The sequence below is a fragment of the Meleagris gallopavo genome, chromosome Z (genome assembly GCF_905368555.1).
Source record: "Meleagris gallopavo chromosome Z, MGAL_WU_HG_1.1, whole genome shotgun sequence".
NCBI lineage: Eukaryota > Metazoa > Chordata > Aves > Galliformes > Phasianidae > Meleagris > Meleagris gallopavo.
Window position 1 is genome coordinate 22,960,430 of NC_139435.1, and position 20,190 is coordinate 22,980,619.

At 35.0% G+C, this 20,190-nt stretch overlaps 1 protein-coding gene across 2 annotated transcripts in view; it reads right to left on the bottom strand.

Annotated features, from left to right (window-relative positions):
- Positions 1 to 623: 623 nt before the first annotated feature.
- Positions 624 to 20,190, bottom strand: part of SCAMP1 (secretory carrier membrane protein 1) — a 40,638-nt gene continuing 21,071 nt past the window's right edge. For both annotated transcript variants that reach the window (XM_085214509.1, XM_085214510.1), the window contains 7 exons: positions 19,474 to 19,572; positions 19,109 to 19,220; positions 15,871 to 15,999; positions 10,627 to 10,786; positions 8,670 to 8,771; positions 4,570 to 4,687; positions 624 to 3,303 (listed from right to left, as the gene is read on the bottom strand). In XM_085214509.1, coding sequence (XP_085070635.1) covers positions 3,139 to 3,303; positions 4,570 to 4,687; positions 8,670 to 8,771; positions 10,627 to 10,786; positions 15,871 to 15,999; positions 19,109 to 19,220; positions 19,474 to 19,572 — 885 coding nt within the window. In that variant the 3' untranslated portion in view covers positions 624 to 3,138. The remainder of the gene's footprint in view (positions 3,304 to 4,569; positions 4,688 to 8,669; positions 8,772 to 10,626; positions 10,787 to 15,870; positions 16,000 to 19,108; positions 19,221 to 19,473; positions 19,573 to 20,190) is intronic.

A 20,190-nucleotide genomic window follows, 5' to 3' on the forward strand; every position in this document is an offset into this window, starting at 1 on the left:
CTGCTATCCTCTCCCAAAATAATCCTGGGTGTATGTCTGAGCACCGTTCTCTCTGTTGACATCACAGTGGTATACATATGCTCATTTTTTTTTGTTTCCCATTCAAATAAAACCCAGAAATACATTCAGTACAAAAGAGTTGGTGTTACAGGTGACATCATAGGAAAAAAACGACCGGCAGTGCCCAATGAATAAAAGACCAAGACACAGCAGTGACACGTGTCAACTCAATTGAAATTAGGAAAACAAGCAGTACCAAACCAATGCTGTTTTCAGCAACTTCATTTTACTTTCAATAATGTTTCAGGATTCACTGGATAGCCACAGAATTTCATTCAGTAATGACAAAACATATTTAGATTTTAACTCTCTAATTATATAGCACAAGGAAGCAGGCTGTGCAAGTATTTGAGAATGTTTCTTATAATATTTGAGTTGGCTATTATGATTATCCTAATGTATAATTTCAATAGTGGGCAACTTTCCCATTTCAGCATAATTAAAGCATTTATGTACAGAATTAGAAAAAGCAAGTGAGATTTTTACATAGATCAGCCGCCTTGTATGTCATCCTGAATTCTGAAAGAAAAAACTATTTTGTTCAAAACTATACAGAGCAAAAATCCCGGAAAAAAAGTTTCTTCTTTTTATTCTGTGACACCGTGTTAATACAATAAATATACAAAACTTCTGAACAGCTCAGACATGCAACAGAGGGACAGAAGGAGTGTATTTGTAGAGAATCATGACATTCACCAGGATGACAGAGCATTGTTAGTAATTTACAAAATATACAAACATCCCCATGATAAATACTCCTATATTACGTATCAATGACTACTGACATTCCAGTGTTTAAACTTCATACTCTGTACTCAATTTGTCACAATACTACAAAATGACAAGTGGGTGCCATAGTCTGGTAATTAGTAAGAGGCTAAAATCTCATTTTTTTGGGTAAAAGTATTTTAACCAACATCAGCCTTCTGTTGCCAAAGGTAAACTCAAACTTCTTCCTTCCTTTTGGACTGCAAACCAGATTTCTGGTTTAAAAGTTCACGTAACTGCCTCTTAAATTTTGCTTATGAGGTTTAGATCTATATATTCAGCCCGGGACATTACAAATCGACACCCAGCATACACTGAACATTCTCATTGAACATTTAAACATTTGGCAAAATATGCCTGCCAAATTCAGGTTTTTATACCTAAATCTATACCTTTTCCTCATTATATTCAGGTAATTTTATTATGCATTCTTCAGCTTAAAGCAATGATTATGTCCCTGGGATTCATATCCAAGGGAGATCCAAGATAACTACCTAAATTTATATTCAAAATAATCCATATTGCAGCTCCTAAACATAATATGCCAAGTCAAATTTAAAGGATTTTGAGAAGAACAACTTTGATGTATAGCTGCTAGAAGTGTAATCCCCGATCTCAGCAGAAAATGAAGACCTGTCTGGAAAGCTTTTTTTAACATCTTACACAAATTTAAGTTCAATGCTAACCTATTCACTACTGTAAAATTTTAGAGCCCCTATTAGATAGAACATTTAAATCGCTTTTAACATTGTGATGCAAAGAATATTTAGATGATAGTATATTATTATTATTTAACTTCTGTGTAGGTGAAACTGCTACATTTATCCAAATTCAAGGATTTAAAGAAGTCAGTATAATGAAGACTAATTACTATAGCTAATGGTAGTACTCATCAAGGAATTAAATTAATAGCACTAAAAAATAGAAACTTTATGTTGTTATAAATACACTGTATGAGAAAGATTTAATCGGTCAGCATGGAGGGGCCTCAGAAACTTATGGCTCAATCTTGCTAAAAATGATTCACATTAAGAGCTGAAAAAATTTCAGCCACAATAAAATTACACTACAGGTCATGGGATGACGTTCTGCTTTCATTTTCTAAAACAAAGCTTTATTATGCTCAAATATTATGCTCATGAGCCAAATCAAGGAACTCTAAGTAACCTTCAAAGGACAAATCCATCACTTTACAATAAGAGACCTGATTAAACTTTAGAACATTATGATGGTACAGCCTATTACTGACTGTTCTGTTCCACAGCAACCGTTCAACCTTTTAGGCCTTCAGCTCAATGACTTTGTGAAAGATGAATAGTTTTCACTTTTCAGTCTGAAACAGGAAGCTCTTACTTCCAAGCGTAAATCACAGAGATGGCTGTGTTATGTTAAAATGCATTCAAGTATCTGTAATGCCATTGCTTAAAAAGATTGATCTTAGACAATATTATTGTAAGAAAATTAAATACTGTGTATTTATATTTTTGGACAAGCAGTAAACAGAGTGACTGACAAGGCTAGAGATTCAGTACCACTGTTAAACACAAATCTACACTAAAAAAAAAATAAAAAAATCTAAGAATCCCCAAAACAAAAATACCACTGCAGGTCAATGAGGAGAGCTAGACAAGAAACTAGTGTTCTAAACATCAATATCTGTTCTTTTCCAGCAAAATTATTACCTCAAGAAAGAAATACTGAAATAAAAAACATAGTATATAACATTTATGTCTGTGATTGTAACCATCAGCTAATTTTCTTAACTTGTACACTGCATTACACATTCCGTTACAAAGAATGTTTATGCATCATTGTCATTTCTCACAGGAAGAGAATACTCCATGAAAATAGACACAAACAAATGCTATAAAGTGGTGCAAGTAAATTTTGTACCAAAACACAATTTAAGTATGATCAGATAACTCAACAGCATTCATGCAAACTCACAGGTTTATATCAAAAGACTTATCCTAAAAAATTTGAAGAATTTATCAAATTCCTAATATATTTATTTGATCATTATATACCATTGTTCATTATGAGACCAATTGTTGAAATGATTTATCTCCCATAAAATACAGAGGGCTTTACATCATAGATAGAAACTTTTAAAAGAAGGGCAAAGAATTTAGTTTCAAAATAAATAAATTTATAATAGAACAAAACTAACATTTCCCATTTTACCCATGCACAGCTGAAGAAAAGACAAACATGCTGTGTTAATTTTATTCTAGGCTTTTAGGAAACAGAATAAATGACCTGAAAATAAAGCACAATCAAAGAGAACCGCAACAATTTCTTTCATTTCCTCTACATTCGGTTACCCTTGAATGCATTCTGAGCTGCACTGGTTGCTGCTGTCGATGCGGCGTTGGCTGCAGCAGTTTGTACAGTTTTGTTGGACATCACTCCTGTTGCAAACTCTTGCTGTGCTTTCTCAAAACTAGCACCAGTTGTGCGGTAGAGACCATGAACCTAGGAATGTGTGAAAGCAGGGAAAGTTATGAACTTTCCATTTCATTGGTAGAATAATAGCAAAGGACAGCTGTGTAGTAGAGAAATCTCACTTTATGTTTAGAAGGATCTGGAAATGAGTCAGACTACTACTACACAAGGTCCTACAAGTTTTGATTGCCCTGCTGTACAGTTTGATTACACAGATTTCTGTTACTTACACTTTCACAGGGGTCTCTCAAAAGGTCTCTAGCTTGTGTAATACTCACTTTCTAAAACAATGTATTTAAGTATGCAAAACAGGCTGTACCCTTAGCGTTATACAGGAACATGGCTTGCAAAAACTTATGTCTCAATTTGTCTACAATTCAGCATACACATTGGAAGTGAATGTACATGTTAAAAGAAGAAGCTGAAAACAAAGCCAAAGAAGTAGTGCCACTGTGGCAATAACAATCTGAAAAGCTTTTTTCTACATCAATCTTTAGAATAAAGTTTCTCTAATTTACATGCTTATAAGAATCTATTAAGCTAAACTATTACTGAGTATAGTTCAAAATAACTTAGCAATGTAGATATGCATCTGCTAGCATGATGCCTAAAAGGTCTGCATAATAAGCAGAGATGATAACCATATGGCTTACAAACTCTTCAAACAATACAGCATTACAGCATTACTTATAGTACAAAAATAAAATCCTGAGAAAACTTTATTTACTTGAATTAAAATCAGATCTCAATTTTAGATTCCTATTCACTCAAGTCTTTAAATACTTGATAAAGTTATTAAATAGTATTATAAAGCCATTTCCATCTACACACAGCAGATAAATTGATGTTATAACTTTTTTCCTAGGTTAGAAATGTGACAATTTTTCATCTGTGAAGCTATACCATGTCACATCTGAGCATGCTGAGTCTGCAGGCTTTCTGAAAGAATGCAGATGCACGTGGCAGAAAGACAAAAAAAAAAAACAAACAAAAAACCAACCCTGTTCTACATTTTTCTTGATTCTTTCTCCTGTATCTGAGTATTTAAGGAGAAAAGAAATAATGAGAGGTTGACATCTCATAAGGCTATGCTTAAAATTTCTGATATAATGTCTGAGAGACAGAAGAGCTTCGGTATGTGAAAATCATTAACCATAGGAGTAAGGTAGTTAGTACTACAGTTGTTAATATGTAAAGCAGACCTCCCAAGAATATCACATAATCAACTCCTACTCTGTGACAGTGTGCCACTCTCAAACAAATTCCAGGCCAAACATAGAAAGCAGAAAAACTTACCTTTTTAAACATAACTAATGAGATAACAGCTGATGCTGTGAAAAGTGCAGCTATGATGATCATCATAATGCCAACAGGAATACTCTTATTAAGACCAGTAAGAGATGAAATCCATCCACTGAAGGAAGAAAAAAAAAAAAAACATTAAACTTCACTTGAACAGTAGAGGAACCATTCATCCACGTCAGAGGGAAGCTAGATAAACTCCGGGTTCTAGTCAACTCCAAAAATTTTTGAAAGGAAATTCAGAAAAATTACCAATGAGAACATTTCTGTATTACAGACAGTTTTTACAGCTGCATTCCTACTTTAACAGGAAAACTTCAGTACAAGTCAAGAAATTAAAGAAATCTGAGAGTAGCTTATCAATCTTTGTTACCTTTGGTCATACCATCATTTCAGACTAATTTAAAACTGCATGACTTTGTGAAAATGCCCCCTTAAAAAACTCTTAAAATTTCTTTAAAAACAACACAAAAATATGCTATACATACATCTTGTATGTAGGAGGATTTACTGAGCTATATCCACAGAGTGAAGTTTCTCAATTGGTGTTAATATGATAATTTATTAAAGTAGAAATGTTTTTAATAAATCAATTAATAGAAAAGTCAGATTAAATACTCATTCTCTACTTTAAACATTATTATTTTTTTTTTTTAACTGAAAAAAATCAACAGTGAAGAACAATACCAAACCTTTAAACCACAAAAGAGCAGGCTGCCTTAAGAGAAATAGAACATCAAGATAGAAACTAAGAGAGCACATAAATTCTGTAAATCTTCAAAATATTAAAATTTTCCTCTACCTGTTTCATACTGCTCTGATTCCCTATGCCCAAATGGACTCTACCACAAATCCCCAAAATCTCAACTGTAAACAGCATCTTCTGATCTGGCTATTTTTTATACTCATCCTACAAAGCATGATCCTTAGAAGCATATTCCACACACTAGGAGAGTGGTCCCTACAAAATTACTTTATTTTTCTCATGTCAATCAAGGTACCTATGAAAAAGGAACACAATAAATTTGAGAGCAAAAAAATAATGAAACAGGACTTTTCATTATGCTCCAGTTCTAAAGCAATATTGTTTTGGCTGCTGTACAAATCTTTGCAGATTAGTTGCAAAATATCACTGATATAGAAAAATGTCATTACCCAGATACTGCACTGCCGGTCACAGCATTCCATGCTATCAACTGGCTACTGCAATCATGCTTTTAGTTAGCTCTGTTTTGCTGAGGATTTTTTGCAGGTATGGTAACTACAATTTCCAATAACTTTTAAATGTGAAATTTAAGTATTACGAGCTCCTCACAATTCAGGTAAGAACAGTTAGAGACCTACTAGTGCACCTGGACTATCAGAAGTTCATGGGGTCAGATGGATACACTCGAAGATGCTGAGGGAGCTGGCAGTGGTTACTGCCAAGCTGCTTTCCAACATCTATCAACATTCTTAGTCAACCAAAGAGGTTTTCCAGAGGACTGAAGGCTTGCCAATGTGATGCCCATCTACAAGAAGGGTTATAAGGAGTATCTGGGAAACTACAGGCCTGTCAGCCTGACCTCAATGACAAGGAAAGTTATGGAACAGATCATCCTGAGTGAGATCGCATGGCACAGGAAAACTAGCCATCAGGCGCAGCCAGCATGGGTTCATGTAAGGCAGGTTCTGCTTGACCAACCTGACCTCTTTCTATGAGTGACCCACCTGATAAATAAGGAAAAGTGAGGAAAAGGCTGTTGACATAGTCTACATAGACTTCAGAAAGCCTAGACACTGACTCCACAGTCACGCTCCAAGAGAAGCTGGCAGCCCATAGCTTGGACAAGTACATTCTTCACTGGGTAAAGAGCTAGCTTGAGAGTCGGGCTCTGAGAGTGGTGGTGAATGGAATTAAATCCAGTTGGTAAGTGGTCACAAGTGTATGTTCCCCTGGGGGTTGGTACTGGGGCCTGTCCTGTTTAATATCTTTATTGATGACCTGGATGAGGGCATTGAGTGCACCCTCAGTTAAGTTTGTAGATGACACCAAGCTGGGAGGAAGTATCAATCTGCTTGGGGATAGGAAAGCCCTGAAAAGGAATCTGGACAGGCTGGATCTCAAGGCTGAGGCCAATGGGATGAAGTTCAACAAATGCTGAGTCCTGCACTTTGGCCACAACAACCCCAGGCAATGCCACAGGCCTGGGGCAGAGTGGCTAGAAGACCGTGGAGAAGAAACAAACCTGGGGATGTTGGTTGATTCTTGGTTGAACTTGAGCCAGCAGCGTGCCCAGGTGGCCAAGAAGGCCAATGGCATCCAGGCTTGTATCAGAAACAGTGATGCCAGCAGGAGCAAGGAAGTTATCATCCCTCTGTACACAGCACAGGTGAGGCCACACCTTGAATACTGTGATTAGTATGGGGCCCCTCACTACAAGGAAGAAATGAAGGTCCTGAACCATGTCCAGAGAAGGGCAACAAAGCTGGTGAGGGATCTGGAACACAAGTCTTACAAGGAGCGGCCAAGGGAACATGGATTGTTTAGTCTGGAGAAGAGGAGGTTCAGGGGAGACATTATAGCTCTCTACAACTACCAGAAAGGAAATTGTGATGAGATAGGGGTTGACCTCTTCTCCCATCTAACTAGCTATAGGGCTAGAGGGAATGGTTGGATGTTAGAAAAAACTTCTCCATAAGGGCGGTCAGGAGTTAGAATGGGCTGCCCAAGGAAGTGGGTGAGTCATTGTCCCTGGAGGTGTTCAAGAAAAGTTTATATGTTGTACTATGGTTTAGTAGAGAAACATTGATAGTAGGTGGATGGTTGGTCTGGATGACCTTGGAATTCTTTTCCAACCTTGGTGATTCTATGATTCGGTGGACTTTCAAATTAAAGCTTATATACATAGATGGTTCAAAAAGTGATAGCTCCTACTCATTTCCATGGAAACTACAGCAGATACAAGGAGTACAGCACTATTTGATAGGGCAAATTCTTAGCTAAAAAGCATTATTTTTCAACACAGTCACCATCTTTAGCTATGCACTTTCACCAGTCATGAACAAGATCTGCTTACCACATTTGTAAAATCTGCACCCCAATGGAGGTGACCAGCTGGCACTGTTGCCATTGATGAAATGCACTGCCACTTCCTCACTGTGCACACATCCACTATTTGGTCTCTATAAACATTCAGCAAGTGTCATGTAGAGGAATTCAACGACACACCTTTGCACCATACACACTTCCGTGTCAGATGCCACTTTGCCAGACTGCCCCTCTGCTGCCATCTGTCACACAACAACAAAATGTAACAGAATACTGGTGGGAAGTTTCAACTTCTACTGCCGTACCACCAACATCAGCCTCTGATGTGGGCCAACATAACAAAATAGGAGAGATTAATTTCAGAGCAGCCTTGCATTAACATGCCGCAAAAAGAAAAATTAACTGCTACAGAATACACAGTTGTCTTAGACATTTGAGCTTTTCAAACAATATCAAAAATCACACAGAATCACAAAGAATTGCAGGGGTTGGAAGGGACCTCAAGAGTCCAAACCCTCTGCGAAAGCAGATACCCTATAGTAAGTTGCACAGGTAGGTGAATCCTACAGTATCTCTTGAGTATCTCCAGAGAAGGAGACTCCACAATCTCTATAGACCACTATATGCACCCAAACACCACAATGACTTGTTCTGCAAGTTTTAGTAAATTTCATTAGCAAGTGGTAAACGTGAAATAACAACAAATAACTAACAACAATAACAAAAAAAGCAAACAGCATACTATTATTTTTAAATTACCCTAATTTTCTCTGTGTTTTCTTTCCTTATTCTAATCATGTAACACCTCCACATACCACTAAAATATAGGAGAAAGTATAAAAGTAGTTCAGATTTCTGTATGTTAAACAGCAAAACTTTGAACAGCCCAGTAACAGAAGTACCTCACATTCCTGAGATATCTTTCACTTAAGGTTTTCTGAGTGCCAACTGTAACAATTCTAGTGAAAACAACATGTATATATATTAAAAAAAAAAAAAAAACCAAAGCACTGCAAGTGCTATATCAAATATGTTTGTCATACTCAGAAAACAGAATACTCACCAGTTTCCCCATCTTTGAAATCCTGCAGCTTGAAGTACATGTACAGCAAACTGACAGATATACACAAAGAAGAACACAAAGAACCTGAATGAACTGTCACTCCTGAAAGAGGGGGAAAAAAAAAGAATGTAATGCAGCCAGGAAGTAAGTGACTTTTGACAAACCACTATACTATTAAAAATACCTGCATTTACTAGATGAAAACTATTTTGAATTATCGATGATGACTTCAAGTACTGGTTATTCTGTGATTTGTTTTTATTTACAAGAGTTTTCCTCTTTAATACAGTATCTTTGCCTCTTGCATCTCTTCAAGAGGTGCAAATAACAGCAAGGTGCTATTCCTTTGTGTTTTGTTCAGCACAAAGCAGGGCCTCTAAAAGTAAACACAGAAGTTCCTCCACAGTGAATGCAGAACAGAACTCTGAGATTCACAGTACTGGCAGTGCTGTACAAAAATTTTTTACTTGAATAGGAAATAAAATCTAATTTGGAATTATGGAAGCATAATGCAGATCACAGTACTGAAGCAATTGCTGTTTAAAAGCAAAACATACAAAATATATTTGTTGTTTAAATTCTAAAATGCCAGCTTGACAAGGAGTAAAGTGTCAACAGCCTGTCCAAAAAAAATGCAAATCCAAATGAACAGATAAAGCCTCAACGAAGATCTCAAAGCTAGTGACAAATCGACATGCTTGCTCCTGAAGTTCCAAATAAAGTAAGTCACTTAGTTAAGGCACCAATTCAGAATATGCAATCCGGTTTTGCTCCACTTCTTGTGGAGGCAATGTTTTCATTACTATTGATTCAATCCTTTCAGTTCAGTAAATACTGCCTTCAGCTCTTCAGCACAAAATGAAAGTATGAAAGTCGAGTAATTGCCTTCCAAAGAACTAAGAAATGCTATAGATTTACTAGATCTAAAACCCTAGAAGAGAATGTGACACTGAATTCCTCCAGCAAATCAGGAATAACAATTATTTATAAATCAACACTATCTCAGATCTATAGCTAGTTAAAGCTACCACTTCTCTAATGCTTTCAAGAAGACTGGTTTCTACAAAACCAAAAAAAAAAAAAAAAAAACCCCAACCAGTTATTATTTATCATGCATTCTGGCATTACTGTTTGTTAGTAAAAAACAAGTTGACAGGAGAAAACGTAGTTTAAGCTACACAAATCTTCAAAGATACGTAGGTACAACAGCATTTCCCTGGTTATCAAAAAGAAACATGTAATTTAGCCCAAAAATTATGCTAAACTGCATTTTTTCTCTAAAAATTTAAGTGTATTTAATCTGACAACATTCTGATTCAGTTCAATATAAAAATCAATTTTAAAAAAATTCTAAGAGCAAGAAAATTCAAATTTTCTCATGTTGATTGAAACAAAGTTCAATTTTGCAACCATTCTGTTTTTCAACACTGATACATTTCAAGATTGTGAAGCCTACCAAATGCAGATCAGTAAAAGCTGGAAAAAAAAAAATTGGAACTTGATGATTAAATACTAGCTTTACTCAAGCTTAAGAATCTCAGTCCACAACAACTTCAGGCATTTCAGGCCACTAGACAATAAAACATGGAGTGTAAATTTCATTAATTTCATTTAGGAAGCCAAAAATTTAAGAACCTTTAATTATAAATCTACTCAGGCACAAAGGGATAGAAATATAATGAGAATTTTGCTTAAAATTGTTACGAGCCCAATAAAAAGAAGTTATTACTATGTCAATGGTAGAAACGGTAAATATTTTAAAGGATGTTCCATGATATTCCTAAGTACTGCTGTTTATATTTCAAATACAGAAATTAAATTAATGGCAAACATACTATTTGTTTCTAATCAAGTCAGATTAAAGGATCATCCTAATCACAAAAATTCTGGAATGTTAATGCACTTCTACAAGTAGAATATTTAAGAAATGTATTACGAGTCAAGATGAAGTTTTTACCTGAAGGCTCCATAAAGTGGTCTGTACCAGCAGACAAAAGAACAAGGTGTAAAAAGCAAGAACCAGAGGATACTCAATCCAAAATCAACACCTCGAGTAGCATCAACATAAAACCAGGCCAAACATCCAAAGATATTAAGAAACAGTGTCACTGTATGGACTGCAGAAGCACAAATAAAAAAAAAGCCTTAATTAAATTATGGTTATATATGAAAAGATTAACTGTTAAAGTAACACACAAAAAACTAAACATGCTGAAAATAAAACATTATCCTCTCTGCAATAATCCAACTGATTTTTATATAGTTTTGTAACTTTCAGGTAAAGTTAACATTCCCACATTTCCACGTGAAAGCATTGAATGAAAGAAATCAAGTCTTAACAGGTATATGGTGAAGATAAAACACTTAAAACTAAAAAGATGAAGAAAGAAGTTTTTACAGCAGTAATGGGTGATTCTTCTAGTATAGATATTGACTATGCACATATGCACTTTTTACTAGGCTGTTTACTTTCTCTTACAATAACTCAAGTAAATAAATACAGAGTATCAGCCTTAATATTAAAACACATGTCCACTGTTTTACCATATATTTTTAAAGACAATGCTACAAGTGATGCAAAATATATTAAACATGCTCTATTAGACATATATATTAGACATGTTCTAATTTAAAAGGAACTTTCAACATATAATCTAAATATAAAATACATCAAATGTATTTTTACCAAAAACTATCTGTCTTACATGTAGTAGAGCAAAATACCCTAGTTTGAAAATACATTGATCCATAAAACAAAAATCACGTTACAGATTAAAATTTCAACTAAAGGAAATGCATTGGCATTCTGACAGTTATTTCAAAAATGCTTTACTCCTGGAACAAAAAACACAGCAGTAGTAAGAAATACTACATTATGAAAATATTTTCATAGTATCTGATTATGAAACACTTCCATAGCATCTGGCATGGAAATTATTTTTTTTTCTGGATACTCAGAAGATAAAAATGAATTTCTGTGTCTGTTCAACAATACTCAGTGATTCAGGAGTGATTCTACCAGCTCACTGTAAAACGTGCAGCAAACACATATGTAAACACGTATGCAAACAACGCTGCAAGAAGCTGCTTAAGTCCAGAGAAATATTTTAGTCATTCTACTGTAAGGTAAGTTCAACAGAAGAACTGGTAAGATTGCAAAGATTCTGAAAAAAGTCTTCAAGGCTTTTTCCTTCATTCCCTCTCAGTTAGTACTTTAAGCAAGCCTTAAATCAACTTACTGGGAAAAAAAAAAGTGGATAAACAAAATGCCTACATCACTGCTCCAAAAATAAAGGAACTCAAAACAACTTCCTCAGAAAAATCCCTCTTTCAGAGTCACCAAAACCAGAAAAACATACTTTTAAATAAAGTGAGCTTAATTCATTTATATATCTTAGCACTGTTCCAAGAAATTCACGCTAGAATTCTGGTGTTTACTCGTCAGGAAGCACAGCAAATGATACAAACTCTTACTATACTTTCATAAATATGAGAAAACTAACTATGAGGTGGTAGTCGTCGTCTTCTTTCTAGACAATACTGGAAAACAGGAAAATCTCCTTGATTACTAGAAGCATTTGTTACTAGATGCATTTGTTCTGAGAGCTAATGCCTTCACACAAACACTACAGGAGTAGGCAGGTGTTTCCAAGTTCCGTGTAACAGTCCTAAAAATATTCTACCTCTTCAAAGACAACTCTGAGTGCTGGAATTACTTCAGTCTTTGGCAGAACTCTGCACTCATCTGGTGACTGTGACAATAAAGTCCTCACTGGGCTACATGGCAAAAAAATACGCTTTTTCCTCAGGAACCAGCTGGGCTGCCACCTTTTAACAGAATGACTTGACTGGAATGAGATATCTACGGAGAATTTTGAAGCCACAAGTCAGCTTAAAATTTAGCTTAGACTTTTGTTCCTTGTCTGTCCTGCTCTTTCTAGAAAGGAGTGGGGGACATCTGCACACGCACCTTGAAAATGACAAATATTTGCCATAGGAATAAAACAGGCTTTGATCAGCACAAGATAATTTTCATTTTGAAAATTCACCCAAACTGAAGTTTAGAAAACAAAGAATGTCTCTCAATACACAGCCCACTGGCCAACCAACACAACTCATGGATGTGTTGCTCTTCCTGAATGGGCTTATGACTAAAACAGTCACCACACACCACCACCACCACAAAACCATGAGTGGACAACACCAAGCTGTTGCAAAAAAAGGAAAAATTGTTAATAGTGTGCAGGAGTATGAGCATATACTATCAGAAGTATGAAGTTTTTTTTCTTTCTATACACAACACATTAAGACTTCAGCTAAAATACTGGACCCAATCCACACTGTCCAATTCTAGATGCTACGTAGTAAAAATGCCATAATAATTTGAAGTGGACCAAATAGCAGATATGTAAGATAACAACAAAACGATCAGAACTCTAGAAAACATGACCTACAAAAAACTGTTGAGTGAACTATGCTAGCTCACTTGAAAAAAATAAATAAGTAACTAAAGGGGACACATGCATCTTTTGTAACAACAGTAGATGACACAAGTAAGATCAGCACTGGAGAAGTAAGTTACATACTTGGAAACATCATCTAATGATAAAGACAGCAACACTAGAGCACACTTGGAAGGAGCTTATGAAGTGCCCACACTTGAAGGTATCAGGAAATGCCAAAACAAAACATCCGTGCAGATGAATACACTACTGATTGTATCCTCAGACAGCAGAATGGATGAGACAAAAGAACCGTAAATAGAAAAATATAATAAAATTTGACACCTTAGAGTATATTTCCACCATCATCTGTAGTTTAAATCATTTGCTTTGAAAATCTTGTCACAGGAGAAGAAAAAGCTCAAACAAATTACCAAGCCAAATGCCATGAAGACTTCCATAAGATTAAAGAGATCTTCAATTTTTAACTTTAAATAAGAAAAATTCCTTGAAAATTGACACTGCTCTTTTTGCACATGCAATTGTGCTGTGGGGAGTGAAACTAGAAAACTGGCTTGTGAGCCAAAGAAAGTTTGGCGTCAGGAAGTGATCAAGAGACAAATATTTCACTTCTAGCAGCATTTAAAAACAGATTTAAAAACTAGTGCCCACTGCCACACAGACAGGAAAACTGCTATTTCATCTGCAAGTCACCAAAACAGCAGTGGTAGCAAAAAAGAGAGTACAGAAACACACCATTAGCAGCTGACAGAAGCCATTACCATGTAACCGCTATAGTCCAAAAAATAAAAAAATTAAAAAAAAAAAAAAAAAAAAGCACACAGTGAAAAAAGAAAAAAGGGTGGCTCTTTCCAGGAGGAAAAAAAAGATGCGTGCAAAGAAAAAAACCACATCAAGGAACCAGATGACTGTGACTTCTGGTAGAAGCAGAGAAAATATGGATGAATTCACAGGAATAAGGATACAAGCAGGTTTGTATTTTCATGAGATAAGGTATGCACAGATCCGAAACAGGAAAAAAACAGTTTCTTCAGATACACAATGGCCAAGAAAAAGTATTAAAATTGGCACTAACCAAACCAACACAGAAACACACTAAATGACATGTTCTTACAGCTGCTAAAAAAAAAAAAAAAAAAAAGGACAGGAAAACAACTTTACAAAGTGCAGAGCAGTCAGTACCAGATTTATACCTAGGCCTTAAAAGTCCCAGGAAGTTCTGAAAGAGGATAGAATAGAAAGTACAGTAACAAGCAGAAAGTAGTCGGTTTGCTGTGGTGACTGCCTCCACCAAGAAATGTAGCTATTGTAATAAGATATGAGCTAAACTACATAGATATCAGCCCTAAAACCCTAAAGCAGTCAGCCCTGAAGTATTCAACGATCTCTTTTTAGACTCAAATAGATAATCTATCTTTCTTTACTATGCTCATTTCCCTCCTTAGTAATCCTTAAGTCAGAGAGTAGGAGATCTAAAGAAAGACAAGAGAAAGAGGATTCAAAACCACAGTTTCTTAAGAAGAAAATCAGTAATCTTATGAGTGCAGAACTCAAATATATTTTGAAATTCTATATTACTGCTTTCTTTATGTATTGTAAGAAGGAGAAAAGAAAAACAATATTCAAATTCTTACCGACCAACTGAACTTGTGTTTAAAAAACACGGGACTTTCAAAATCCAATTCTGAAAGTGGCCACAGCTAGCATCTTAACATTCTTGAGCCCTTAACCTTTCCTTTGATATAAATCTGAAATGCCTGTCTGATTCTTGAGAATGACTAATCATGTGTTCTACCTACAATGGACTTATGTTAATGATTGATGACCCAGCAATGAAAACAGCAAGCAGGTGTGTGGAATTGATGAATTGAATGAGGTGGAATTGATTTAATGTTCACTACTCATTTTACAAGTTTCATACACATACTTCAATCATACTAACAGCTGTATGGGAACTGTTAGGTCACGGCCTGAACCAGCGATTGAGCACACCTGGTGGGGGGCATAGCCAACCCTGAGAGCACAGGTGGAAGCAATTCACCTGTGTGATTGGAAGGCATAAATCATAGCTCCATTCCTCCCTAACCGCATTTAAGGGCTGGCAACCACAAGGGAAGGATCTCTACTTGGAGACTGTGTCCTTTGGTGTGTTTGGTGATCCCTGATCCTTGCAAAGGGGTAGAATGTCATTTATATATTTGGTTCATTCAGCATTTCCTCAAAACACACTGTCTGAATGAGGGCAACATACGAATAATAATACTAAATTATACTAAAATACTAAAACTACACAGAATTGTAAGTATGCATATTAAAGCAAATGGATATTACACTTTTTAAATCACAGTATACTAACACCAACCATGAATTGTGAACCATGTATTATTCATATAGAGATGTACAATTTCTTCATATACAAATTGATTTTAAAAATAGTAAAATTATTTCTAAGGTAACAAATGGTCAAATATTGATTTATGATAATAATGAGATTTAAAATAGAATACAATATATAATGCAAAACTGCTTTAGGATAAACCTTTTATCCCCAGGGAAGTTTCTATGAAATAATTCAGTGTTTCTAAAGTCAAAATTAACAAAAAGGTTTCATTTAAATATTTGATTTCTGGATTTTAAAAATATATCATCACAGATGTTGCAAAAACCAAAGTAGGAAGCGTGATCATCAAGTCTGAATTAGCGATTTGTTTCTTCTTTAAAAAAAAAAAAATACTTACACATCCACAAGTAGTACATAATTTTTACAGTCTTCTGGAATTCTACAGGAATGTCTACAGAGAAGTCCTGGTAGAAACATGGGCCCACTGGAAAATTCTCAGGAAGAGGTGGCCAGTTATTTTTTCTACCTGCAAATAATAATTAAAAAAAAAAAACAGAAAAATACATTATAATACAAGTTCAATCTCTCTATACTAGAAAAAGAGATTATAGATAGCTAAGGTTACCAAAACCCAAGAGTTTTATTACCAATCCTAACACAAATTTTAGAAATAAGATACGATGAAATTCAGACAGATCAAGAAAATGACTGTATTATATCTATTTTATCTATGTAAATGCCTAAGCAAGCACCTGATAGTTCCTATAAAGGACCAAGAAAAGAAACACTGAAAAAAAATCTGTAAGCTTTGGTAAGAAAAACAAATTTTCAGGGCTTATTATCCTGTAAATGCACGTTTCTCCAAGATGTGCTATACTCACCTACTCATTTTGTTGAATACAAAGGCCAGAGATAGAAATGCCATCTTAATTCTCAGAATCCTGGCATTTTTAACATCTGGCTATCTCTAAAACTTTTAACTAGTTCCCAATACAGTTTATAGTCAAAGTATTGCTTCAAGCCCATAAAAGTTGAGAAAAGCAGCTATTAAAATTCTCTCAACTACAAGAAGATGCCCCTACAGCACTAATTACATTTTTATATAAATTTTTCAGACACAGTCAGGACTCAAAGACAACACAACCTTTTATTCCTGCATGCTGATCTATTGGGATAAACACACACAGATTCAGAGATCCAGCTGAGATAATTCTAACATTCACCACATTTCAAATCCTGTATACAACAGATATGTAAATCACCACATTCAAAAAGGGGAGTTAAAGACAAAATTAAATGTATCTTTATTTGAAATTCTGACAATGCTTTGCATGCAAATTTCATCAACTACAGCTTCACTAGTGTTTCACCTAGCAGAAAAGCTAGCAAATCTTACATACTTCTACAATGAAATAAATTCTTTCCTCACTCAACATACGATGAAGTTGGCAGTTCTGTCCACAGAACTCCTAAACAGTGAGGATCTGCTGAAAGTCTGCCTCTTCCATTGGAGGTTTATTCACCTAGGCTTTTAGAGCTGATGATTTATAATGAGAACATACAAAAGTTAATCAATTAATATGCCCATTTGTTTTAAAAACTACTATGAAGTTTCTTCTATAAAAAATATTGATAAAAATTCCGATCTTTATTTGGCAGTATATGATTGTTTCTCTCAGTTTCAAGAGTAACAGAAAAACTCAGATATATAATCAAATAATTCAAGTTACTAATAATGCTATTTGATATGCTTTTACAACCCAGCACGAGTTTTCAACTAAGACGGCAAGACAGCATAGTAAGATGGTTTGATATTTTATATATCATTATTTTAAGATACTCATGTTCCAGTACTGAATCATAAGCAAAGATCTAGCTCAGATTTATTTAATTCAATACAACATTACTACCTCACCTCAAGACCTGTGAACATAACTGCACTCGTACTGTGGGCGTGTCACTGAAGATATCCCAACCAGCTTCATGAAAGTACACTGATGGATTTTTTTAAGACATACCCAAATGAACAAGCTGGAATAAGAAGCAGCACACTTCAGCCAGCTCACAAGCAGTACTGCACAAGATGTGAACAGAGAAGACCAAAGGTGTGGAGTTGAGCAGACCTACCAGGCTTTAAGATCTTAGAACTGTAGGTCAGCTGTACAGGATGAGTGTCTGAGATTTGCATTTAATTCAGAATGGTGGCTGCATATATCTACAGTATGATTACAGAATGCTCTATCCTGCAATCAAGACACCCCTCCAGCATTTCCAAAGCAGTTAGAATCAGAGCACGAAAGAAAAATAAAAGGAAGAGAGTATTTTTCTCAGTCACAATGCACAATTCACACTTTGCAGCATCTTTTACTTGGGCATTTGCTAAAAACTCAGCATTCTCCTTAAAGCTTCAGGAGCTCTCATTTCTGTTTAGCCTTCATGAGTAATCCTCTAGTTTCTTACACATTCTTTAAGCACTTCAACGTCAACAACTGAACCAGGTAAAACAATAAATACTACTTAAAAATACTCTGAAACACACATCAGGTATTAGACTTCTATTCCCTGAAACAGAGATGAAAAAGAATAACATTGTCACAAAAGACAAAAGAATAAAGCAATCAATTCAGACCAACAATGCAAGTTACTGAAATTATATGAAGGGTAATATGGAGAAGGAAATGCAAAAATAAACCAAACAATCATTATGTTGGAGGACAGGCAGAGATTTAATGAAGACAATGAAAAGAGTACGTACAGAGAAAATAAAAATGGTTTTATGAAGGGAATGTGACTCTTTTTGTAAGATGATCTTAGTGGTATACAACATGCTAGAAAATGAATTTGAATTACTATGTGATTATACATATAGAGATATACAATTTTATTTCCAAAGGAACAAATAAAACCTCAGAGAATCATGTGGAAATAAAATGGACAGAAATCAAGATGCAAGTGAAAAGACCACACAAAAGTCATCCTTGCACAAAGTGTTTTGGGGTATTCTTATAATTTCAGTCTAAATTTATTCCTTCTGAAAAGGAATAGCATCCTCAGCTAAATGTTCAGTTAGGAGAATATATCCATCTTCTCATTTGTGAAATTGCCGTATGAAAATTGACAGTGTTAAGCAGCACAGTTACAATTTGTAGCAAAATGAGATGCAGATCTTGATTATGGATTCTGAAGTTTCATATCAAAGATTAATACTAGATACATTCTTTCTGCTATTTGCATAAATATTATACCCAGAACATAGTAGAAGATAAGAAAATGCTACAAAACTGAGATGTTCTACAGTTATAAATACAGAGGAGAAAAAAAAGACATTCTACAGATGAGGTTACTCCTGTAAACGTTCCACTTCTATTAAAAAGAATTGCTTGGAGATTAGAATAAAAATAACTGACAGCTGAGGCTAATATATAACAAAGGCCACATTTAATATTACTGCTGTAAAAATTTGCACTGTACAAGCCAGTTTTTACTGAATTGTATGAACTGTTCCAAAGGAGATGAATTTTCCAGAAGAGATTATAAAAAACTTTTTAGATCTGTTTTACAATGTAACTATAAAGCAAAAACAGTTGTTTAGAAAAAATTAAATTCTGCAATTAAAAAACAATTTTCATGCATACCCCCCTGCTGGTTGAGATTCTGCATTTCCCTTTCTCTGCGATCCAGTTCAGCAGCTTTTCTTTCCAATTCTTCTTGACGCTTTAGTAGTTCTGCCTGAGCCAAGGCATGCTCCTGAACAAAACAGACAACATTAGATATTGATTATGTACAAAAATAAATATTCTAAGCCTACTTCACATAATTAAGCATTTCCAGTTCTGCATATGAGTTACTCCGTATTGCATGAAGTAACTGTTTATGTTAAAGCACAGTTAATTTTCATAAATCAGCAGAAAAACAATACTTATTTATAGAAGACTGTTCCAGAAGCATGTTACATAATTATATTTAAAAGAAATCTAGTGCCTGAAATTTATAGACAAACCTTAGCAATTTGAGTGTAAGCAGGTGGTTCTTCTGTTGGTTTCATTATTGCTGGCTGAGTACTGGGTACATTAGACATTTTCACATTTCCTGGAGGAGCCTAAGAATACAAGAGACAGTTATAGGGAAACAGTCTCCTATTCTAATAACCATCCTTTTATTAAGTCAGTAAGATTTAACACAATTGTTCTAAAGGAAGTGTTACTGATAACCTGAAAATCTGATATGCTGCCTGCAATATTTATTACCTCTAGCAAAAAAGATAAATATATTCTATGATGCAGTGTTTTGCTTGGTTGTTTTTACACTGCACTACTTTCCACAAACACAAAGAATTTTAGTGATTACTAGAAAGTAAATGAAATTCTAATTTTGTTCAGAAATGGGTATGGGAAAGGACAGTTATTATGAGAGCTGTTGGATTTGCCAATGATCTCATGCTCAAACATTATGTCATCTGTAGTAACATCTTCCAGAACTTTCTACTTAACAAAGGCCTAAACTACCTGCTTACCTGGAAACAATCCACTGTATTAAATGTTCAAATTCAGGAATCGTAACACATTGTTTAACTATCCCAGTAGCACTTAGTGTAGCACCTAGTTTCAGGTACCTGTGTTTCAAGTATTGGTCATTTTCCATTTAAAAAAAAAAATTCACAAAAATTTTTTTGGATGATCAGGATTAAAGCTCAGATAGCTGTTTTTCTTTGTATTTC